The sequence below is a fragment of the Centroberyx gerrardi genome, chromosome 1, assembly GCF_048128805.1.
Source record: "Centroberyx gerrardi isolate f3 chromosome 1, fCenGer3.hap1.cur.20231027, whole genome shotgun sequence".
Classification (NCBI taxonomy): domain Eukaryota; kingdom Metazoa; phylum Chordata; class Actinopteri; order Beryciformes; family Berycidae; genus Centroberyx; species Centroberyx gerrardi.
In genome coordinates this window covers 30,712,145-30,738,165 of record NC_135997.1, presented here as the reverse complement: position 1 = coordinate 30,738,165, position 26,021 = coordinate 30,712,145, and the positions used below count along the sequence as shown (strand labels likewise).

Genomic DNA, 26,021 nt, shown 5'->3' with positions numbered 1-26,021 from the left:
GAGCTCAGTCAACTTTCCCTGGATAAATCAAGATTAAAAAAAATAATTTTGATACTTCAGCGTAGCGCAGGTTACAGTTCAAACGCAAGTGACGCATTCTAGGTTTGACAACCTGACTACTTCCTCTTCCAGTCATAAAAACAAGTGCGTTTTCACCTCATATATCATTCAGGCCTGTTGCCAAGTGTCACGTTCAGCTGCCTGCAACCCAGTCGGAGGATTTTATGAGGCTCTTTCAAAAGGCGGCGCCAGGCCTAAGCCTCGGGGGTCATTAGGGGGGGAACACAAAATCCCCTTTGCTCAGGGTGTGGAACTGGAGAGGGGGAGTTCATGTTTCCCTCCCCACCGCTGAGGAAGGTGCGCTTTGCCTTTCACCTCTACAGCAGAGCTCAGCGAGCACATCTGGAGCAGTCATCAGCAGGCTTCGGCTGATATGGGTTTTTGAAGGCTGATACTGATACCGAGACTGACATTTTTGGATTGAAGCTGCCGATAACTAATATTTTGTGCTGATAATGTTTAGCATCTTTAATGCCCAAAACAATCCAAAAAATGACAAGTTTCTGAAACAGCATTTAGACCATCATGGGACACTAAAACTCTCCACTGAAAGCCAGACTAATGAAATTCTTTTAGCTGGGTTAGCAGCTCCTTAAGGCAGGGTGAGGCAGGTTTCATGTCAGGCTTTGCAGACTGACACCCTGAAGCTGTTGGGTAAAATCTTCCCACACCACACACTAATAACACTAATACTAATTCTACTACCTCTACTACTACCAATAATGATAATAATGAAAACATGTTCATTAGTTGTGGTCAGGGAGGGAGGTGGATGACATTGGATTGGATGATAGCAAATTTTTATTAAAAGGCCATTATCGGCCTAGCGATATATCAGTCTAACCCTAGTCTTCAGTATATCAACACTGCAGAACGTCAGAGAGTTTAAAAGAGACAGAGAGAGAGAGAGAGAGAGAGAGAGAGAAAGAGAGAGAGAGAGAGCAAGCAGAGTAGGAAGCTGGGTCTTAAAGCTTGCGGTCTTTGATATCTGATGTTAATGCTTACCAGCTGACATTAAAAATATATTGTACCGTAGGTCAGTGAAAACATCGATGGTGTGTGTGTGTGTGTGTGTGTGTGTGTGTGTGTGTGTGTGTGCGTGTAGGTGAGCCAGCTGTGAAAGAGGAGGTTATCCCTCTTCTAGGCAGGTGTCAGACAGTTGTCCACCAGCTATCCATCAGCTCATCCACAGCTGGGCATTTCACTGTGTGTGTGTGTGTGTGTGTGTGTGTGTGTGTGTGTGTGTGTGTGTGTGTGTGTGTGTGTGTGTGTGTGTGTGTGTGTGTGTGTTGTGTGTGAGTGAGTGAGTGAGTATGTGAATGAGTGAGTGACTCAGTGAGTGAGCAGGTGAGTGAGTGAATGAGTGAGTGAGTGAGTATGTGAATGAGTGAGTGACTCAGTGAGTGAGCAGGTGAGTGAGTGAATGAGTGTCTTTGTACGCTTATGTAATAACGATTATTGCTTATGTTGGACTAGGGTTCAACCAATATGGGTTTTTGAAGGCCGACAGGTAACATTTTGTCCTGATATTCAATGCGACTATTTTCATGCCAAAAAATAAACATGCCAATTATGATGAATAATAAATTCTTAATTATCAAGGAGCTAATTTTCTGCTGCTTGAAGGCATCTGCTCATCAGACATAGACGGGGGTGGCTTGCCAGACTCCCATATGTTGAGCACTAACAAGGGTTCCACCGATAAAGGTTTTCGAATCCAACTACTGATACTGATTTTCTGGAGTAAAGCTGCCATTAGCCGATATTTTGTGCCAATATTCAACATCTTTAAACCAAAATAGTTACAAGCATTCAGTGTTTCCCCCAGAATTGTATTCTTGTCAGGGTGGAAAACGCCTCTGAAACAGCATTTAGACCATCATGGGACACTAAAACTCTAATATGACTGACCTTGGACCAGTCGCCGGTCTTCCATTCGTAACATTTGGAGTGGTCCTCACAGGGCTCCTCCTGCGCAGGCTGGGACAGAGGGTCACACCGGCCCTGGGGGTTCGTGCAGGACACCGTCCGTCTGCGAACCCCTCGGCCGCAGTCCGACGAACACTGGAGGAAAGAGAGGGACGGAGAGAGAAAAAAATGGGAATAGATAGATAGCGGGAGCGGAGGACAGAAAGGCGTGAAGGGAAGAGGGAGAGGAGGGTTATATTAGTGAAAGCCTCCCTGTGGTGAATTATTAGTTCCACTCAGCACCAGCCTATTAAATAAGACAGGAATAGAAAGGGTGATTGATTAGAATGTGTATTTATGCATCGGGAGCGTCAATTCATTAAACCCTATGGCAAAGTCCCTATGCATCTAATATTTGCCACAAAAACGTCCAAAATCTGCCTATATTGACTAAGTTTCTGGGGTCAACTGAAGCAATGACTGCTGGCTGATCTTTGCTCTCCATTATAATGATAAAAACTGAAGATAAGATCAAATTTGGACTCATTTAGGGCTAAGGAATGGAGAGTGCCACAGTTCAAACATGACAATCACCACATGACAACAACGTATGTGTGTGTGTACGTCTTACCTTGGACCACTCCGACGCCTCCCAGATGGTGAGGCAGAGGCGGCCCTCGCAGCCCTGCAGGACGGGGGGTTTGCCTCCTTGGCAGTACAGGTCCCTGGTGTGGATGAGCGAGCCGTTCTGCAGCTGGTACACACACACCACCTCCCTCTGCTGAAGACCCTTCCCGCAGGTCACCGAGCAGGACCCCCACTCGCCCGTCACCCACCTGGGAAACACATAGCGCAGAGTGTTTACAGTCCGTTTGCATTGGTCCGAATCAAGGAACAACGTGTTACTTTGGGTGTTTTCAAAGCTGTAGTCCGTTTGCTTTGGTCCGAATCTGAGGGCAAGATGTTACATTCTTACGTGTTTTCTAGTCTGACCTAAAGTTGTTTTCGGTGGTGATTCATCCATTTTCACAGCCTCTCTTCAAAAGGCACATTTCAGGTGAACCGTAATTCATCAACAAAAGACATGTGGGAGTAGTCATTTCTTTCATTGATCAGACATTTGGTGCAGGAGAGGACTTTCTTCTGGGGTAAACAAACATGCCATTTGTGGATCATTACATTTAATTTCTGTGGGAGAGTCGAGGTCCTCATGTATAACAAAGGATTAGCCTGTTTATGGAATGAGGGTCTGAATGAATAATTGATACCTTCACTTAATTTCTCAGTTTACAATTCGGTTTGTAGAAAGGGGAGATTCTGCTGACACTCTGCAAGCATTTTCTATTTCCCTATTAAAATGTCATATTAGACTCTCACCTCTCTTAACCCATAATGCAAGAGCATTATATAATTGGGTAGTATCAGGGATGGATCATGTTCTAAAAAAGGTTTTTCAGAAATGTAGTTAGAAACCTCCTTCCTAACAATTATTCATAATGATCTAAATACTGTTTCAGAGGCTTTTCCACCCTGCCTTAAGCAGCTGCCAATGCTAAAAGATTTTCATTAGTATGGAAGGGGTTTCAATGGAGAGTTTTAGTGTCCCATGATGGTCTAAATGACAAGAACATTCTGGGAGAAACACTGAATCCTTGTCATTTTTGGGGATTTATTTGGCATGAAAATTATCAGATTTATAGATGAATAGCAGCATAAAATACTGACTGCTATCGGCAGCTTCAGTCCAAAAAATATCAGTATTGGCCTCCAAAAACCCTTATCAATCAAACATTAGTTAGCACTCAACATATTCCCATATGTGGCAAGAAAATGAGCTCCCTGACAATAAAGTATTTAGTATGAAGCCTTCTCCTTTGTCTGTTTCTGCAGCTCCACCACTCCTTCCCTTCTCCCCCGTCCTTCTGATCCATCTCTCGTCTCCTTTTCTCCAGGATCTCCTCTTCTCTTCTGCCCTTCCATCTCTTTTTATCTCAGTCTGTCTGTCCAACTCTTTCTCCCGTTTCCCCGTCCTTCTCATCTCCCCCCCCCCCCCCCCCCCCCCCCTCCCTCGCACTCCATGCCTCTGTGCCTCTCTCTCTTTCTCTGTAACTTTCTCTCTCTCCCTCTCTCTGATGCTCAGTGGGAAGTCGGCGTTTTTTTTCCCCCCTCTTCTATTTCTGGTAGTTTCCTTTTATCAATACGACTTCCAAATTTCCTGTTCCAAGCTAACTTGGCATGGATTCAGCCAGCGAGCCTGAAAGCTTCAGCTGTTTTTTACAGTCCTATGGTTTGGAGAGGGAACAAGTCAGGAGACGACTCAGTGAGGAGTGATCGCATGCATACTGATATTGTCACAGGCACTTCTCATACAGTTTTTTCTTTTAAGGAGAGGGGCCAATGCATTCATCAAGAGATTTTTTTTTTGTTTTGGAGTAGAGGGAACAGGAGATAATGTTGTTTGGTCCTATCATATGATTATATGCTTCAAGAGACGAATCCTACACTTCTCACAGACCTGACAAACTTGAATTGATTCTAATGCGACATTTTGATCAGATTCCACACAACCTGAGTTTCAGTGGAGAGTTTTAGTGTCCCGTGGTCTAAATGCTAAATTACAGGCCATTAATTACGTAGTAATGACTGGAAATAACTAAGTAATATCCAAGTAAAATAGATGTAATAACTAGTTATAGCATAACTACTAATTACTAAGTAATTACTGAGTAATATACAAGTAAAAAATTGATTTTTACCAGGCTAGGCCCGATCTGGGGTTTCTGTTGTTTTCTGTTATTTGAGTTTGTATGGAGTACAGCTGTATATCTATGTGAATATTGTACATAGTCAGTACTGGTATGTCTTTTCTAAAATATATAATGTATTGTTGTATGTATTCTACATTATAAGCAAATGAAAATCTAATGAAAAAACATTGATTGTTTCTGCACAGGTGTCGTCACTTTCTGTAATGACTGTCCCTCCACTCTGTGCAAGATAAATCAATACAGACAGTGTGTTTCTTCTTCTTTGAACTAGTTTATGCTTCGATCCAGCACCTCTCCAAGTTTTCAAAAGTGTGTGGTAGTGCCACTTATATAATACAATTACTGGTAAAAGCACTTTTTTTTTTACTTGTATATTATTCAGTAATTACCAGTCATTCTAATGCTATAACTAGCTATTACATCTATTTTACTTGGATATTACTTAGTTATTTCCGGTCATTACTGCATAATTAATGGGCTGTAATTTAAAGGGATACCAAAAATTATCTGGGGAAATTCTGAATACTTGCAATTTTCCTGGAATTTTTTGGCTTGATAATGGTCAAACGTAAAGACAGTGAATTCTGGTGCAGAATATCGGCTATCAGCAGCATCAGTCCAAAAATACCAGTATTGGTGTCGGTGTTTAAAACCCCATATCGGTTGAATCCTACTTTATACCCTGCTCACAGAAACTCACATCTAACAGTAAAACTGCAGAGCCTGTCTGTGCTTCTTTTATTATTTTTTTTACCAGAGACAACTTCAACATCAAAGAGGAAACAAAGCTGTGGCATTAAACATCACAGCAAGGCTTCAGCTTTGACTTTCGTTTCAGAGTGCATCTGCTTTTGAAAAATGAACATCTACAAATTAGTCTTTTGAGAGATGACTCCCTGGGATATTCTGCCACAAGTCTCTGAGCAATTTCAGCGATCAAGGTGTGAGAGGACACAATTCTCCACATCAGTGAGGAAAACACTGCAGAGAGATGGAAAAGGTGCTTTTCTAACTGCTATCTAGACAGAACAGATCTCTCTCATCTCTACTGTACAGTAAAGCTGGTGGATGAGCATGTTAAAGGTGCTATGTGTTGCATTTTCAAACATCACTATAACATTAATTATGATACCTTGGTATAATTGCCATAAACAAATGGTTAGTGCTTGTTAAAATGAAGACCACATTTCCCATAAACCCTGTTGCTCCCTGTGCCCCTCTCCCCCTCCATGAAAAGGATAAACATGTTGGAAGAGATTTCTCCATCAGTCTTTCACTCCTTCCACCATCTGCCATTGCCAGAAACTCTGAAAGCTTTAGCTCTGTTTGCGCTGGATCTGACCCGGTGTCACACAATGTAAAATGCAGTGTAGAAACCGGTAGAGGCTGCCAGTCTACTCGGCGATGGTAATCATACTAATGTCTCAAAATTAATTTGGTAATGATTTACGCATGGTGCTACACATAGCATCTTTGAGACGACGGGATGGCCCATACAGCCTATGCAGATGAAACTCAGCTGCAAACCAAGAGACAACATCCCAAGATAACATCATGTATTTCAGTGACATTAAAGTGTGTTCTTTTACTTCTTTCCTTGTGAGAAGCAGTTTGAGTTTTAGACCTTTCTATAAAGGGATAGTTTAGGAGTAGGACTTTGGTTTAGATTTAAGTTTAGAATTAGGGTTAAGGGGTTAAGGAGCGAAAGCAGTCAATGGGAGGTCCTCAATCAAGTACAAGGGTGTGTGTGTGTGTGTGTGTGTGTGTGTGTGTGTGTGTGTCTCACCGGTACTGGCAGGGGTGAGTGTTGCAGGCTCGTACTTGGGGTTGCGGCCGGTTCTCAGGTTGACAGTGGCTGTCGTTGACCAGCTCCATGGTCTTATTGGCTATCCTCATACAGGAAACCACTGTCCTCCTCTCACCTGGACACACACACACACACACACACACACATACACACACACACCCGGGTCAGCGCTTCATCCCGTTGCGAAGGATCTTGGAACATGTCCAGAAGCAGAGAAGAGCCTCTGGAAATAAGGCAGTCAGTCCTTTGAGTTCGTTACCTCTAATTAACTGATTTCTATTGTGTAATTGCCTTTGCATTAGGCTGAGGCTCTGATGTAGTTCACTGGAGGGTTGCACTAGCTGACAGAGGGGTGCATGGTAAAGGCTGTGTGTGCGTGTGTGTGTGTGTGTGTGTGTGTGTGTGTGTGGTTACTAAAAGCTAATTTCAAGTCATGATATTTAATGCCAAAGTTTCCACAAGGGGAGTACAACTGCTTCATATTTATTTAAAACCGCATTCAACACTTTATAGTATAATAGCATAGTGTGTGTGTGGCTGTGTGTGTGTGTGTGTGTGTAATGGGGCTCTGAGCACAAGCTGGGAAGATTGGAGGCTTCTGGGATACGTAGTGTTCTAAAAACAGAGGCTTGGCCAGATTGTAGGATTATCTCATTAAGGCTCTGTTGTGATGACTCTGCCAAGCTGGACCATAAAAAACAGCCTCATATTAATCCCAGGGAGAAAAGCAAAGCAAAACCACATCAACTGCTGAGACCCCGGCTAGGAGACAGCTACAAGGCTTTAAAGAGCCTACGGTTTACAGTATAATGTATAAAATTACTTTTATTCTGGCGCAATATAGCAGTCGGAGTGGATGGGGCAAGGAAGATGAGCTGGTTTAGACCTCTGAGATACAATCTTCATCCTAACATTCCCTTTTTCCATTTAAAGCTCAGTAGCACTTCACTGTAAAAACATAGTTTAAACGTTTTTTTAAAAGAGCTAGAGGGAGCTTGCTACTTGCAAAATAGGACTTTATTACCATCAAGTTTAATAAATCTTACAAGCAAATCCTTTGATTGTGAGTACTTGGGTCATACAAGTTCCAATTCAGCTACTGCGCAACAGTGCAGTAGATGGTAGATGCATCCTGTGTGAATTATCACAGACTATTCTTGTGAAATGAATTTAAAACTGAAACAAAAACAAAGCGTGAAAAACATTTTCATAAACTGGAATAAAAACAAAAACAAAATGAAGCAAAAAAAAAAAAAACCTCAAACCAACTGACTATATTGCCTGGCTCCAAAACTAACTGCATGAAATGAAAACAGATCCAGTCCTGAGTGTGGAGAACACAGTCATTTCTGTCAAGAAGGCAAATTATTCTCCGACCTTAAGGGAATTCAACTTAAATCATGTAAAAACAATGAAGCAAACAAGAAGTTAACATTCCACAACAACTGTGGAACAGCCATTTTCCCCTCTAATTGGGCTTAACTAAAAGGACAAAAATGAGAACAAAACCATAAAATTAAACCCCAAACTAAACCTAAACCACAATAATAAACTTTGAATGGAACATATAACACAAACTAAAAAAGAAAAAAAAGATTAAAAACAACAAAACTATAGTAACCCTATAATAACCCTGATAACTGCATCAAAAACAAAACAAAACCTGTGACTTCCTAGATGTAATGCCAGCAGCATAGGAGTAGATTTAGCTGATGCTGCGACCATGAAATACTGAAAACACTAACAACTAACACCAAATGATAACTTCTCCCCCTCACCTCCGTCAAAACTGAAATCACTCCAAACAAAACCATGAAAACCAAGCCGAAACAAAGCCATGAAAACCACACACCCTGCCATCAAGCCAGGTTACATGACCCAGCAAAAGATTATTGAGTAATTGAAATCATTCAGGATAACCACAGATCCCAGTCAATCCCCTCACTGGGCAGCGATCCACCTGCTGAGGTCAAGACGGAGGAACCCTCTCATTCAAATTAATATCAAAGGATCAACAGTGAAAAACAAAGGAAATCAACAGAGGAGAGTCAAAATTATATATATATACTGTATATATAAAGTAAGATTTTTGCCCCATTGCCCCAATATATCTGCAGGGACTTAATAAGGTTGTTGATCAATACCAATGACTCAACAATTACTTGCAGGCTGCAACACATTTCAGCTCCAAAGGCTAAAAAGCCTTAGAGAAATGATGGTGATAGATTACCTTGTCATTAGATGTTTCTGTTAGAACTCAGCTGTAATTGGCTAGCTCACTCCTCTACATTGTGAAAATGTGACTGTTGTTTGTGTCAATTACAGGCCGCCATAACTCAATGGGACGGGCATGGGGGGAGGGTGGGGGTCAGCTTAAGTCAGTCACTATGATGTACTCTGAATTTCATATCATAAAGATTTATGCCTAAACAGATTAAAAATAGGTAAACTGCCCTTAGGTGGATTTACCCCACACTGCACCCCTGGCAATTAATCTAAGAGCATCTGACTTCTTCTCCTGGATAAAAACAGTGTACTGCACATTTAAAGTGGCATTCTCAAGTACATGTAATTTGGAACATTGTTTCAGAGTGCTGGTTACCAATATTACAGGTTATAATAGGAAAAGAGGAATCGCTCAGGAGCTCAGCGATGGGGTGCCTGACAATTAGGCCTGCCCTATGCTGTGTGTATGTGTGTGTGTAGGCCCGCATGCATCTGAACCCTGTTGCGAGTTCCACAGGGGGAAACCTCCTCTGCCTGTCTAATATGCTTGGATTAGCCACTGGTTCTCCGCTGGACTCTGTCTCTTTGTCCGACCTCCCAGCCATCCAGCCTCCCTCAGCTTCAGACATGGCTCCAGTCTGCCTAATTTACCCACAGCCTCCTCCCCTAAAACCAGCTGTAATAGCCTTAACATTATCTTTAGTAGGGCTAGACCGATACGGGCTTTTGAAGGCCAATACCGATACGGATCTGTCTGGATTGAAGCTGTAGATAGCAGATATTTGATGCCAAAAAATTCCAAGTATTCAGTGTTTCCCCAATATTTTCTTTCTTGCCAGGGTGGAAAAGCCTCTGAAACAGCATTTCGACCATCATGGGACACTAAAACTCTCCATTGAAAACCATACCAATGAAACTCTTTCAGGGTTTCATGCTACCACCACATCCCATCCTGCCCATGCAGTATCTCCCAGGCCAAGCTCTGTTTGAAGCGATGCCTGACCTGGCAGCCACTCTCTGCTGGCCAGACGCCCCCATATCAGGGCAGCAGATGGGTGACATGCAGCGGTCAAGATTAGAGCTCTATATATCCAACCTATAAACACAGTGGACAGCAGCAGCAGAGGGAGGGGAGGGGAGGGAGGGCAGCCAGCAGATCAGGGCTGAAAGCAGCTCAATGTCGCGCTGCATGGAGACTGAGGTCAGCTGGCTAAAGCTGCCCCGGAAAGACTCGGCACTTTGTACAGAAATATGCATATAAATATAATGTGAATACACAGCATATTTTGCCCATCATGTATATAAACTGTAAATTATTGAATTTTGTTTTAAAATTCTCATATTCCTTCTGATATTCTTCATATTCTTATCATCCTTCACATCGCTGCACTTACATTTAGGCTACCGTAATGGCACAAATGGCCAAAAATTTTGTGTCGTCATAATGACGCGAATAGAGGCGAATATATTGATTCTGAGTTACCGTAAAGATGCTAATAGACGTAAATATATAATTTTTGCTTTACCATAATGACAGTAATACATGCAAATAGGTGGGACATCTCAATATGTTCTACTGTTGTTATTTTGCACACCCTCACAATGCTGTAATTAATATTTCTTCATACTTGTCACTCATGCATTTCAACTTAATATGTTCTAATTTTGTAACTGTTGCATTATGTTTAATACACCCGATTTGCTATATTCTTGATTATATTTGATTTGCTTTGCTATAGGAATTTGCTGCAACCTAATTTCCCTACGGGGATCATTAATGTGATCTTATCTTACAAACTTGATGTAATGTGAGTGTGTGCAACGATGAGTGAGGGTTGGCATGGGAGTCCCAGTGTGTGTGTGTGTGTGTGTGTGCGCGTGTCACCTCCTCCACACTGGACGGTGCAGTCCTGCCAGCTGCTGTGTGTCCAGATGTAGAGATGCTCTGGTTCCTTCTGCTCCTCGCTGCTCCTCTCCTGAGTTGCGTTCAGAGACACTGTGTACTCATAGTGGATGCCATAGCTCTGGTCATGGAAGAGCAGCACCTGGGAAAGGGAGAGAGAGAGAGAGGATTAAAGAAGGGAGAAGGTGAGTCCAAAGTTTGCCAAGCAGTGATGTAGTGGAGGGTAAACCCACCTCGATTCAGTTTACCCACCTTCTTATTTGGGGAACAGAGTTTAAAGTAATAATGCGTCATACTGTCATATAAATGTTTGTTTTGCTACTTTATATCGCCGATTGATGTAACATAAAAAGATAATGTCTATTGTATGTATCTAACTCTATATATGTATATGAGAGCAAGAGAGAGGATTCATTTCCTGTAACTGTTATGGCCTCAAAGGACTATTTAAACAACTTAACATCAACTTTCATGCCATCTGACCTTCTCTCATGTAGCTTATACAGAACGTGAGAGACTAATGCATCCAGTGCCTGCATAATTGAGAGTGGTATTCAGAAAGGTAATTGCTACTAAGGACGAGCCATTCATTTGTTCTTATACAATGCATCCCATTAGTGCAGCGCCTGCAGCCCTCTCATTAAGCACAGGGAGTAAGAACAGTATTCCACAAGGATATTAAAAAATAGTGAAGACTGCGCTGTTTGTTACTACTGAACATCCCTAAGATGAGATTCATTACCTTTAATTACAGTCCAGCTCACTGCCTTAGAACTATGCCCAATAGTGTAATCAACTGTTCATCCACGTCTCCAGCTCTGCACGGGGCGCGCCTGGTTGTTCTTTTGTGTGTATGCATGTGGCGTATAAATTTTGCGTGATTTGTCTTTGTACTGTCCGGAAAAAACAATTTTCTTTTCTTTCTTTTTGCTTTGCTGTTCTCACAATATATTTTTGAATAGGTACCATTAACAGACCAAATCCATACAATGGCTGGAATTGGCCATTAGTGGGGTCCAAGCCTATAACAAATATTGAAATATGCTCTGTAAAATTTGGTTGCAATTAAGGCAACTTTGTAAGGGGAATTTATAAAAAATAGTTAGGTCTGGTCAAGGGTTTGTTTGATGATGGTGCTATGCAGCATGACCATGTGGTCTGTCATGCTTTGGGGTCCATCCCAAATAGGATCTAGTATTTAGGAATTATTCCTCACTTCCCATTTGCGTGTGTTCACAATTAACTTCATTTGTGCACCATGGCCAAAAACTCTAGGTAACAGTCTGGGATGTCAATATATACTGTGTGCAAAATTTAGTTGAGATTGGATCAAGTTTGCGTGAGAAATAGTGACATATGCAATGGATTTGTGCCTGCCCATTGAATCTGAGGAAAAAAGAAACATTTTGGATTCTAGGCCTTACGGTTGGCCAAAATGTAAAGTTGCATGTTATAGTGCCATAATCTGGCTGACTGGGTCCATTTTTGTTGCTTCAGTAGTGAAGAAGATTTTAAACCTATATTTGAAGTTGAAGTTGAAATTAGTATATTCTTGCTCACAGTTAACAACTAAATAAAAGCATAATTTACATAAGAGTTAGGGCCTATATAAAAGTATGCAGACAAATAAATACATAAAAACATCCTTCTTACCATTTACCAAATTTGATTGCTCCAACATGAAGCATTTAGGAACTATGCCTCCTTTCCTGTTTGTGCATCTTCGTCATGGACTATATTCATGCGTCAAGGTCAGTATGGTTGGCCAAAACATTAAGTTGTTTGTTAGAGCGCCACCATCTGGCCAATTGGTGGTTTTGGACAGAAAACGGGCTTGAACCCCTAATAAAAAAACATATTTATTCATACTTGTCTGGAATCTGATCAAAATGCCCCTTATAATCAATTCAGGTAAAGGGCTTCCCATAGACAACCAGTGTATCGGCAAGCTGCTATATCGTTCTATCCCTCATACACACACACACACACACACACTCACATACGCATAAATAGAGACACACACAAGCATAAACACCGGCGATAAGAGGTTTAGGTCCTGCCATTAAAGCCGGGTCATGCTGTGACATAACGCAGTGCATAACGGAGTGACTGATGTCTTTACCATCAGGTGCAGGGGCGTCTTGGTGGGTCCCTTGGCGGACATTTTCTCCCACAATCCCCTCCTCACATAGCGCACCGTGGTACCGGCCAGCTGAAACTCTCCTGGAAGCTCGATCTTCCAGTCGCTGTTGATGGACCTCTTGGAGGAGTCTTTCAGGGCTGTAAGGTGGAGAGAGGGAGAGCTGCTAGACTCCCTGTGTGCGGATCAGACAGACCGAGTGTGTGTGTGTGTGTGTGTGTGTGTACTTGGCTGATATATGTTTTTGAAGGCCAATACAATACCCATATTTTTAGTAGTATTCTATATAATACAAGTATTCAGTGTTTCCCTCATAATTTTATTCTTGTCAGGGTGGAAACACATCTGATTTTAATAAAAGGTGCTATACTGCTATACTGGTCTAATCCTAGTATGTACATTTCAATCACAAGGGCAGAGACTCAAGAAGTCATATATGTATCTTATATTCTCCCTGTGACCTTCTCAATGATGCAGCTACAGTATAAGTCATGTTATCATCAATGCCGTTTTGAAAAGTGAAAGGAAGGCGGCTAAATAGTGGCATGGTTTCAAAACTAAAGGCTAAGTGATTCAGGAGAACTAGACTAATCCCCGGACAAAGTGACTTTTTACAAGGACAAACAGACGAATGGAAATAAAAGAGGCTGGTGGGGTCAGTGCAGTTTACTTCTTCAGCTGCTCCCTCCCTCAACCACAAAAAACAGCCCTGGTCAGGCTGTTAAAAGAGCCCTTGAAGTGGATTGTGGGTTTTCTGAAGCCCAGCCAACTGACTACCTCACCACATGTCCAGAGTTAGCCCACTTCTCTCTGTGAGGCTGTGTGTAGCTGGGCTTTATGCCAAAGAGGAACTATAGATTATAGACCTGGGCCGGGCTAATCCACCAGAGCCTGTCTTGCCTGCTTAGAAACTACAGGAGAGAGCAGTGTGTGTGTGTGTGTGTGTGTGTGTGTGTGTGTGTGTGTGTGTGTGCATGTGTGGAAGGAGGTGACTATGAGCGAATGAACATTGAGATGTCAGACATTATATAAGATGCAAACATGCTCAAGCCAATGGCAGGTTAATGTTATTTTAATGAGCCTGTTGGAGTGACTTGGCTTCTCCATAGACTTGCTCCAGCTACAAGTATGATGAATATTCTCTCTCTCTGGGTTTGTTTGTTTCAGTGTGTTGTAATGGTAATCAACTGCTTGTATAATACAGAGGGTTTTCAGGTGTGTAACACGTCTTCTGGCAGCCATATTGGAGGTCCTCTGCTCCGTGGCTGTGAACATCTGATGGTGTTTCTAAACATAAGACTATACTAGTCTCTACTATAACACAATTGATCGATTTTGTGTTTAGATGTCAGCTTGTTAGTTAGCTAACCATAGTATCTGGTGGCTAACCATCACTGTCTTGTTGTAAACATATCTGATTTGTGCACTAGCTACCGGTTAGTGCTTAGTAGTTGGATGCTATCATTAACATCAGTTGCTTAATCAACTGTTTGTTCAGGTTAAAGCTGAAATCCATGATTTCCCTGCTTTGTCTCCACCTCCAGTGGTGAAAACAACCAAACAACCACAGAAGTATTATATTATCAGAGAAGGTGTAGCAGCCAGTATCGCTCTACAGCACAATAATAGATCGTAAAATGAATACCACACTAATATGTCTTATTAACACAGACAGATGCTGAGTTTTAGCTCCTTGCAAACACACAGTAATCCTTTCTGTCTTTCCCCACATAGTACCAGGTCAACATGGATTATATCCTCTGTTCTGTCTAATACAAGAAAACAACATTACACCATGCCTGACACTGTACAAGGAAGTATTGTTCAAGGGTTTCTTTGAAGCGCTGATGTTTCTCTCTCTCTATGGGAGTATCTGGCCTTTTGGATTGATCTGCTCCCCTCCCTATATTTCTTTCTGGCTGCCTACAGAACATCCATGTCCTCCCGTTGTTTCATCAGAAACAGAATGGGAGCTGAACCCAACCAAGGCGCCATGTTAACCCATCAGTCTGGGTTACACATGGACCTGTATCTACAGAGGCCTTAGTGACTTGACAACTGCTGTTAGACAACTGAAAATATTAGCTTGCATGCTAAGTCAACATAGGGCAATTGGAATTCTAAAGATCATTACCAATATTTTTTGATTGAACTGTAATAGTGCTAGATCCCTCAGGTCCTCTAATCATCAATCATCTTGTCACATACTGGGTGACCAATGGGCCAAACTCCCAAAAAGGTGGAGTAGTCCTTTAAGACCGATGGGTGGTAGAGCTTTTGTCAGTGCTGCACTGATTTGTCAAGATACAAAGAAAAAAGGAGTTCCATTTGTACTGTAGGAGTACTATAGGAGCAGTAATCCCTTAGTAGTAGTGTAGCAGTGGTGGTGTGGTAGTAGTGTAGAAGTACTGTAGCACTTTAGTAGTAGAAAGAAACATGATATTCTGTTTGCAATCGTGTCTGGAAGGTAGCGGCGGTCATTCTGAGTGCATTCTGTGAAGGAGTGAGTGATTTCCCAATTATTCCAGACCTTTTGGACACCCTGTACAATTAGGAGATGCAGTATTACCCAGAAAGCTGTGGGAAGGTTTGTCCTCCACAACTTTGATTCTCCTGGCGCCTGCAGGGATGACTGCCGCCTCGATGTAGCCTGGGATAAAGATAGAAACACGAGGTAAAAAAAAAAAAAAAACAGCCTCAGAAACATACAGAGGTTATTGAGGCTGGGACGGGCTGGCGACTGCTGTGTCTGTGTCAGAGATGCTCTCCAACCCCCGCCAAGAAAACTCATCTCAGTCTCTCGTGTCATTATGTCATTTACGTCATCAACATTTTCACTTAGTTCTTACTCCTTATATTTCACATCTTTGGTATATCTTTATATCAGAACTATTTTCCATTCGTTTTTTCATGCTCTAGTGCTTAAAATGGAAGTTGTGTTATGTATAAATCCCAGCCCGTGTTGCAATATTCTTATTCATATTCTATTTTCCTTTGCTGTATTACTACTTGCTGCTACAACGGCCCGATTTCCCAACGGGGATCATTAAAGTTTCATCTCATGTGTCACACAGTGCTTCCCATAACACCTGGCTTCAGAACCTCACCGTTAGAAAGGTACAATATCATTAGAGGCATCACAGAGCAATGTTTATATTTCCAGGAATAAGGGGAGTGAAGTATTCTGCCAGTACGCTGTCCAATAACCATGTCCCCAGTGTAATTAGAAGAGGGATTTCATTCTGAAAATCTGCACAGTATTTCACACACTGTTACCTCTTGGTGATTGCTTAGTATTTTCAAAGTAAAGATATTTACTAAAATATCTTTTCCTAAGCAAACATCTTAAGACACTCAATAACTTTCACAATAAGTTTTACCTTCATCCTAGCACTCATTTTGCAAGAGAACTTTCTGGAATAAAACTTTTCACTTCCTAATTCTGTCCTCTTTGTGGCTTGATTTTCTGTTGCTTCTTCTCATTTATCCTTCACTTTGAGAGCTGAGAAAATTGAAGTTGAGTAGGCAGACACAACCAGCCACCAGCCCTTCCCCACGACCCCTCACACACACACACACACACACACACACACACACCTACGCAAACACCACACATTAGACTTGTGTTTGTGCATTAATGAGAATACAACGCAGCTCACTGATTCCATATTCTACTGTTGAGCGTTGTAGCCAAACTCCTGTCTTGAGGATTAAAAGAAAGGGGCATAAATAAACACAAAGCCTGAAATCCCTACAGAAAGACATGGAAGACTCACAGAAAGGCCCTCCGTACAATTTGAAATGGGAAAAACTGACAATAACGTCTGTCGGGAAAGGGATGTTTTGAATTTGACCTCTTGGTACGACTGTTGAGCTTGGAGTGTTAAAACTCCCAAATACATGCACTTATTGCTATGTGCTCTAAAAAATGGAAAAATAACATTTGTGCAGCATCAAAGTGCCAGCAACAACAACAAAAAAGTGTGTTAGCGAGTCTCAAATGCACCATTCAGCTTCATATTTCTGATTTCCGTGCATACAACTGACTGATGTGGGAGTTGGATTAATGCTCTGGCAAAGCAAAGATGAATGGAGTGAGCTGCTTTGTTTCTTTGTTTCTTTGTACCCAATACACAAACACACCCAACACCATCTCATACTTACCAAGGCGTCTTTGGAGCTGGAATAGCTACCGCCGCTCCACAGAACCCTCCAACCACACAGCACACAGCTACACACTACGAGGATCAAGTTGCCTCTGACAGCGATGCACAACTGGTTTTGCTTGACATCAAAACTGACAGCAGAGTCTCACAAAATTGTGTGAAGGGAGCACAAACTCTGAAATGCAGATGCAGTGTTGGGGGCACAGATAATGTGAAGATTATACTCCTCCACCAAGAAAGGATTCTGTGACAATTGCACAAATTGGACATTGGATTGGGGGTTTGGGAGTTGCTGTCAGTCCAGTGACATCAAAGTACTGGTGACGCAGTTGAGAAGTGGGAAATGCGGTGCAAAACACCAAAGCGATCACCAAAGATGGCAAAAAATAAAAAATCTTGTGGATTATCACTTTAAGATTAGGCAACTAAAACTTGGCTTAAAGGATAAGGCTGGTGTTTTTTAATGCATTGCTTACCGTCAACAAATCCTATGAAAATAACAAAATCAGCAATGATTTTGTTTTGCCAACAAATCTCGTCCATGTAGCCGGTGCCCAATGTCCCAGCAGCCATAGAACTCCATTGTATTAAAAAAACGATTAAAAACACGTCAAAGAGCCATGCCGTTGCTCTGGGCAACATATTTCATCATCACGATGAAAAGCCGACTTTTTCCTCAAACAACTTAATAAGCCGGCCGTAAACACTTTGCGGTCTCAGGAAAGTAGTTCCGTAGCACCGAAAATAGTCCCCGGCGTAATGAAGAATTTGTTCCCATTTGAATTTGATTTGGTAATAACTACAACAGCCTGACTTTTCATGGTAACAGTTAGCGATTTTTAAAATTGAAACTATGTCTTTGTGAGCTGTATTTCAAGGTTTTTAGCTTACAATCGGAGCCAATGACTTCCGGGTTGACGGCTAAAAGTCAGAAAGTCAGAAAGTAACGGGAGTAGAGCAAACGCATTGTTGATTTTGTTATTTTCATAGGATTTGTTGACGGTAAGCAATGCATTAAAAAACACCAGCCTTATCCTTCAATTTAGGTTTAAGGTTAGGCAATTAAACAGTATGGTTAAGGTTAGGGTAAGGCTTTAGTCATGGTTAAATAAGAAGAACTTTTCCTGAAAATGAAAACTTGACTCATCGTATAAAATGTCGTTGCATGAGACTTCCATACCTTTACTTTCAATGTCAATCTACTGGCTGTTTCTCCTCCACAAAATCCTTTCTTGGTGGAAAAAATTGATTTCTCCCACTTTTCATACACAGATCACGTCATTTGCATTTCAAGAGGGTGCATTCCTGCCACAAAATTTTGCGAGACCAGACCGAAACTGATCCTGTATTGAACTTGACCGAGAGCATGGGCAACTTGCATCCGCAACTAAAAACACACCGCTCCTTCCCTGAAAGCCACCCTTTACCAGCACTAACCCTCCACCACCCGGTCCATCCACCCCTATGGTTAGACACACGGTGCCGTGGGCTCGCCTGGGTTTACGAGCAGTGCTTGCCCATTTGACATTTTCAATAGCAAATGCCAAATGGAAAGAATAGTATGACATTTTGTACAGTAAATGTCAAAATTTCTAGCTGGCACCGAAACCAAATCTCCATACCAGGTGGGGATTCGGGAGTGCGAAGCCAGCTGGCCGGAGCGCGGCAATTTCACATTTCATGGCAGAGGACTGTTTCCTCCCCCTCCTGCCTCCACTCCTCCGCTTGACAAGGACGGCAGGGGCGAGGAAACGGCTTAGAAGAAAGGAATGCGTCCCTGGCGCACCTCGCCGCTGGGTTATGGGGTAACGGGGTCAAAGAGCTGGTTATGTAACTGTTACCGCACTCTTTTTAATGATTCAGACTACATCCCCCAGGAGAGCCCACAGACAACTGCTTCACTCATCTACCTACGGTAAAACACTCCAGGCGGCGCGGGAAGCACGCACACACACACACACACACACGCACGCACACACACACACACACACACTGTGCATGCATCTTACATGAGAAACACTTGGGGACAGCTCTGGGTTTAGCCATCACACAGGTAGAAACCTTCTTACACTGCCTAGTGGTGACTGGAGGACAGAGAAGGAAGTGGGAGGGAGGTCACATGTCCTGCGGACCGCACCTTGCTTGTGCGAGCACACAGATAAACACACACACAAACACACACACACACACACAGATATGCACATACACTAGCCCCCATTCTCCTTATTGTCCGCTCTTCGGACCCTCATGCTCGTGTTGTAATGTAGACACTGGTGAGTCACATTAGAGATGCTGAATATAGAATGGCTGATGTATTGATCAAATTATCATTATAAATGTCCTCTCTCACTTTGGTTAATGCAACGTGAACAAAAGAGCTACAGTGTCAGAGATGAGAGTCACTAGCTTTAAAGGTCCAGTGCAATGAGATTTTCATTTCCCAATTTGATGGTGTTGTTTAAATTAACAATCAGCAACATTTTCACATAAATAAATGTCTGTTTTGCACTCTCTATGAAAAAACACAATAGTGATTTAACCCTGTATTCAGTTCATGAAAGCTTTTACATTTGCTGTTCTAAACACCCAGTGTCTGGTTGCTCTTTCCTGGGAAAAATCCTCTTGAAAAAGGCAATGATGCGGTTTAAAACAACACTTTCCCTCTGCTCCTTTTTTGATATCCAGTCTACTTCCTGGTGTAAATGATGTCAAATATACAAAGATTTTATTGAATGAACTGATTACTCAGCAATATAAAGCAAGGGCCACTAAAGCAGTTACAACAAATTGGATGAACCATCAAAACAACAACAAAAAAATGACACCCCTCACGTTAGAAATCCATAGCAAACTTTCCCTGACTGAATTCAAATCATTGCACTGGATCTTTAAACCATACCAATACCAGCTCATTCTTTATTCCAGGTAAAGCAACAAATTATGGTGCATGCGCATGCACGTGTGTGTGCGTGTGTGTGTGTGTGTGTGTGTGGGTGTGTGTGTGTGTGTGTGTGACGACACCACAGCCACACTGCTGCTTTTGAGAAATGTTAGCTGAGAAATGTTTACACCCGCACAAAATCCTTCCTGCCAGGCTTCTGATAGAACATCTACCATTTCCTTGTTGATAAATGTCAGAACAATTAGTGAGCAGACTTCTATGTCCTCAACTCAGATTGTTAATAATATATAATAACTGCAAAACAGGCACAACTCGTTCTGATTTCAGTGATGGAATGATCAAAACAGTCCCAGGACTCATATGGGAAGACTTTTGTTGTTGACTTAGTATTGAATTGCAGTACGTGTGGAGACAGTAGTGGTGAGAGTGAAACCTATGATTAGAAAAGTCATTCTTATACACTGGGGATGCCCTGAATGACCCCCTCAACGACCCCTGGAACCCCTTCAAGGACCCTTGGGTGTCTCCTGAGCCCACTTTGAGAACCAGTGCATTAGGTTACAGGAGTAAAGACCATTCCTTCGCTATGAACTTCTTTCACCTGGCAAAACCTCCAGGTTGGTACAGATAAAGGTTAAGACATGTAGATGTCGGTGTTGGGGGCCAATATCTTGTGCTAATATTCAATATCATTAAATTTGACCATTTTCATGCCCAAAAAATCTTTAAAAAATGACAAGTATTCAGTGTTTCCCCCAGAATTGAAGTCTTGTCAGGGTGGAAAAGCCTCAGAAACAGCATTGAGACCATCCATTCAAACCCAGGATGACAATAACAAAACATACTCATCCGTATTTTAGTGGAATCAGATCAAAATGTCTCATTAGAATCAGTTCAGGTTAAGGTCTTCCCATAGACAACCAGTGTAGTATTGATCAATTCTACAGTAAATATGAAATCAATCAAACCGCATCATATCAATCATATCAGAAGTGGATGACACTGTCGATATCCAATTTTTAATAAAAGGCCACTATCGGCCCCAAGTATCGGCAAACAAATATGTCAGTCTAACTCTACACACACACACACACGCTCACTCACACACTCACCCATGCCCTTGGTATGGTTGAAGTCTCCCTTCACTATCTTGCAGGAGCGTCCGTCTCCGTTGCAAACGCCACAGCGGTCTTCCTTGGCCGACGAGCCGATGATGCCGTCGCAGCCGATTTTCTGCCCGCGGAGAAAAAAAGCCAATAAAAACAAGAGCAAACCGGCAGGTGGATGAGGATGCCTTCGTAGTAGAAGATGAGCAGATTTTTCCAAACACATTTTCTTTTTCTGGCAAACGCTGAGTGAGTAAACTCTGGTAGATAAAGATAGGACAGCTTTATGTTTTGGTTTTTTTCTGCATGAATTTCATTTGCATGTCCAGTGCAGACAGCATGTGTGTGTGTGTGTGTGTGTGTGTGTTTCTGAGTGTGTCTGTGTATCTCTGTGTATGTCTGTATGGGTCTATGTGCATTTCTGTACAGTACAGATAGTGTGTGTGTGTTTGTCTGAGTTTGTGTGTTTGTGTGTATGTGTATCTGTATGTGTCTGTGTCTGAGTGGGTGTGTGTGTGTGTGTGTGTGTGTGTGTGTCTATATATTTGTCTGTCTGTCCCTTTTTCTGTGTGTGTGTGTGTGTGCCTCTGTGTATGTCTATGTATGTCTATGTGCCTCTATGTGTCTGTATCTTGTCTGAGTGTGTGTGAGTGAGTGAGTGAGTGAGTGAGTGAGTGAGAGAGAGAGAGAGAGAGAGAGAGTGAGAGAGAGAGAGAGAGAGAGAGAGAGAGAGAGAGAGAGAGAGAGAGAGAGTATTCTCTTGGTGCTGAGCCTCCCTCTGATCAAGCAGGATGATCTAATGAGACAAGATCATTTACACAACCTTGAGTACTGGAGCCAAACTCCCTGGAAAAAGCCTGGCGTTTTGGATTATCGGCAGGTGTTGGTGAGCGAGCAGCGGCGACACTTCCAGACGGTTACGGCAGAAACACCGACCTGGTTTCTAGTTTCCATCAGGACAAACCGCTCGCTGTGTTTAGAGAAGCTCTTAATCCCTTCCAGAAATGATGGCTGGGTTGAATCAGCTGGCCTCCGACAAACAACTCCCATTACTGTACTGGGAACCATTAACACACTCCCACCTCGCTCACACACTGACAGATGCAGGCAAATGTGTGTATGGACGCAGATGCACGTGCCCGCACACACACACATGTAGAAACACACAGATATGAACACAGTGACATACAGTAACATATAGAAACGCACACTAAAACAGAACAGGGCGGTCTGTTTTTTTATTTTATTTTTTATTTTATTTTATTTCTTCTAAAATACATCCTATTTCAAGGCTAATAATAATAGTTATTATTGTTATTATTATTATTATTTTATAATTAAAATATCATGATATTTTGTGAGTATCGCGATATATATCGAATATCAAAAGTAAAACCAAAGTATCGGCCCAAGCCTAACACAGAAACACATGTACAGTTAGTATAAAAACTATTCACCCCCCTAGAATTTTTGCATATTTTCTTCTGCTGCAAAATTTGTTTTTTGGTCTAAAAACAAAGGAAAAGAGAGGGAGAGTACTTTCTTTTCTTGTCCCTTCAACACATCTTAATGGGATTTTAGGCTGTGTCACTTTGTACTTTCATACACAGCGGTGGATGGATGATAGTACACACACAGAGAAGTAGTCGCTGAGCTGTATTAGAAGATAACAAAGGATTGTGTGTGTGTGTGTGTGTGTGTGTGTGTGTGTGTGTGTGTCCTTGCACATAGTATTCGTAGTCTGAATCAGCAACAAGCCCGTGGCCCAGATTCTTGTGTAAGGAGTAACAGGGAGTTTTACTGAATCAGGAATTCCAGACTTTAAGCCACACACACACACACACACACACACACACACACACACAGAGGCATGCACAGTGAGGAGTTGTGCTGATTCAGAGGGCCATATGGGTCTATGGGGCCCCTCCGCAGCTCAGTCAGTCCACCAGCAGACTTCCAGGGTCCTCCTCTGACCAGACGGAGTGTATTTTCATAGCTTCACTGAATATATTCTTCCCTCTTTTTTTCCTGTCTGCTGCCTCTCTTTCCTCTCTCTCTCTCTCTCTCTCTCCTTGCCAGTGTTTTCATAGCATGCCAGAGTCTCGCACGCCCGGCTTAGAAAAACATTCACGCCTCCTCCTCCCTCTGTAACCTCGATATCTCCCTCCTTCTCTTTCTCTGCGACCCGCAGCCTCCATCCTCCGCCCTCCTCCACTCTTTCTCCTCAGGTGAAAGAGAGAGGTCGGCTTTCAGGTTCAAATGTTTTGGCAGAACCGGAGAGATGTGTGATGTGGACATGTAAGACTGACAGACAAATTGAAAGACAGGCAGAGAGAAGCAGATGGACAGGAAGAGAGAAATACAGAGGATAGACCAACACATAGACCAGCAGACTGAACAAACCGGAGGTGTGGAACCTAAACGTAACCCTAAACCTGTCTCATCAGCCTTAATTCGTCCTATTTGCCCAAATGAAGTTCTGGTTTCGGGTATGGACGCTGGCAGAATATCTTCTCCACCCACAAGTAACAAATCAAAACTTACCATGTGTTCACAGTGCGAGCAACACAATCAACAAGTCATTGGAAGTCAATTTATTTCCTACAGAGATGAGTGACCAGGGAAACTAGACCAATGTGTGGATGGTCAACAAACTTGTTGGCTGAGAGAAGTTGGTCACGGCTGAAATTTCCAGTCAGATTTCTGTGCTTCCTTGTTTCCCTGCTGATGTGATTTAATTTCATGAACAATAGTTCTGCCTGGCAAGTGCAAAATGAATGAGAAGTTGATTACAGCCATTCAAAGCTTCCCAGTTCTCTACAACTTAATGTAAATAAATGTTTCAAAAATGATGCTTGGAGAGCAGTTGCATCCATCGTTGGGGTTGATGGTAAGCTTTTAAGTAAGTTTATTGATTTTTTTCAGTTCATTTTCAATTAACGCAACCTAATTAGTACTATTATCTAGCTATGTTAACTTATCAAAACAATGCTACGTTCTGAAAGGCAATACCAAGCCGGGGAAAAATTTTTTTTTCAAAACTTTGTTGCTGCAGATCACTACATAGATGCAATCAGAGCCTCCCACAACGCCCACAATCAGTCAGAATAGAGAGACCCATCAATCAAGTTGCTCACAATGAATGTGAACACCCAGTTAAGAGTGAAATCCAGACTGCATCCAAGTTCCATCCAGAGAAAACTGCACTGACCAAACTCTTTTGCCTCCCTCATCCCTTTGGTATCCTTTGGTAGAAGCAAATGGTTGGTAAACATGAGCGTGCTGTGTGCAGTTTACTGACGTCACGCTGCATGATTTCTAGGTATTGAAGACCTCACAATTCAAACAGTTACTCGCTACCATTTGGGGCTGCTAGTATGGAACGGCCTAGTACCGTTTAAACCCTAACCCTAACCTCAAACTAATCTTAGTTCAAATCCAAGTCTTGAACCTAAACTAACCTAACCATTAACCTAAATCTGATCCTAATTCTAATCTTAATCCTAAACCCAAATCCTAAATCCTCAACTAATCCCTTGTAGAAGGGAGGACCAACAAAATGTAAGGACATTTGGTCCCCATAAAGATAGAAGTACAAAAGCACACACACACACACACACACACACACACACACACACACGCACACGCACACACAATGTGCTCTTCAATTGCATTGATTATGAGTGATCCTGCACAGTAAAGGATACATGAGTCATTACTGAGATGTAAAAAGTGAGTATTTTGTGAGCGCATGTGCGTCATGATAATTGCATCCATATTTGACTTTCTGGACTCGTCTCTCCCTCTCTTTTCCTTGGCCAGAAGGAGGGGGAATTCCTCCCAAATGTACTGGCATCCAACATTTGCAAATAAACACAAAAGACTGAGTGTAGTAGGGACACCAGATCCAAATAAACTCCTCAACCCTCCCCAGGGGAGCCGGCTGTGGATACACTCCACCAGTGCTGACTGCTAATGAATGTGGTACTCTATTGATCCCTGTAGGGAAATTCTCTGTCCCAGTGATGCGTCGAGAGCAAAATACTTTTTTAACATAGTTTGATGCTTCTTTTTGGTTTACAAACTAGTGGTGCAATTGATTGATTTTTTTGAGTTTTACATTGATGACAACTATGGCAAGAACTCCTTTCCCTTCACACAACATTGGCTGCTGAAGAGATTGAACTCGGGAGCTTCTGAACCTGGCTAGGTTATAAAGTTAACACTATTTCAAGGTCTCAATTCAATATGGAAACAAACCTTGAAGTTACATGCACTCAGAAACAAGGGTTTCAAAAAGTCTCTTATTGTAATTTTCATCTCTCAAAGGCAAATTTAGGCACCCTAAGGTTCTCCACTGAAGTTAAGGTTAGGTTTGTAATCAAATTTTTAGGTGAACATTATGACAAATTCCAGCAGTGCATCTTGAGCAGGAAGAAATAATAAATAAATGAACAGTACAAATTATCCCTGTTTGTCCTAATGAGGAGACACACAGATTGGCAAGCAGTCTTACAGTCAGCCAGTAGTCAGTTGGTCAGTTTGTCAGTCAGCACATTTGTCTGTAACACACTTTTCAGTAGAATCGTGTTGGCACGGCTCAGATCAGTGTACCAGCTGATCAGGATGGTTAAGCTTGAATCTGTAAACTCCTCACACTAGCAGATAACCTGGGAGGACCATCAGTCCCGACCCGAGGACCTGAGGTTTCCCCTCCTCACTGTCAGGATGTCCGGACATGGTGTTAATTGGCCTGATCGTCCTCTAGTGTGTTCCCAGCCTCAGTCGGTAAATCAGTCAGTAGATCAGACATTGTGGTTTTATTGCCACTTGACCGAGGCTCCAATGTGTTGGAAATACCATTAGCATCTCTATCCTCACCCCCACTCGCCCAGGGACACCCAAACGAGGACGATCGCTCAATTTACACTCTTCTATATGTGACACCACCCTTCATGTCTTCTTTTAATCCTCCCACCCTCCACCTCCGTCTCTCTCTCTCTGCTATAAATAAAGCCGATGGTCACTAACAGGA

The 26,021-nt window shown here is 42.3% G+C and overlaps 1 protein-coding gene across 1 annotated transcript in view; it reads right to left on the bottom strand.

Annotated features, from left to right (window-relative positions):
- adamts17 (ADAM metallopeptidase with thrombospondin type 1 motif, 17) overlaps positions 1–26,021 on the bottom strand; it is a 97,929-nt gene that overhangs the window by 7,671 nt on the left and 64,237 nt on the right. The window contains exons 15-21 of the mRNA XM_071908908.2: positions 20,993–21,113; positions 15,382–15,462; positions 12,795–12,952; positions 10,655–10,814; positions 6,523–6,658; positions 2,600–2,804; positions 1,972–2,124 (exon numbers count right to left, since the gene is read on the bottom strand). Of these exons, the coding sequence (XP_071765009.2) occupies positions 1,972–2,124; positions 2,600–2,804; positions 6,523–6,658; positions 10,655–10,814; positions 12,795–12,952; positions 15,382–15,462; positions 20,993–21,113 (1,014 nt within the window). The remainder of the gene's footprint in view (positions 1–1,971; positions 2,125–2,599; positions 2,805–6,522; positions 6,659–10,654; positions 10,815–12,794; positions 12,953–15,381; positions 15,463–20,992; positions 21,114–26,021) is intronic.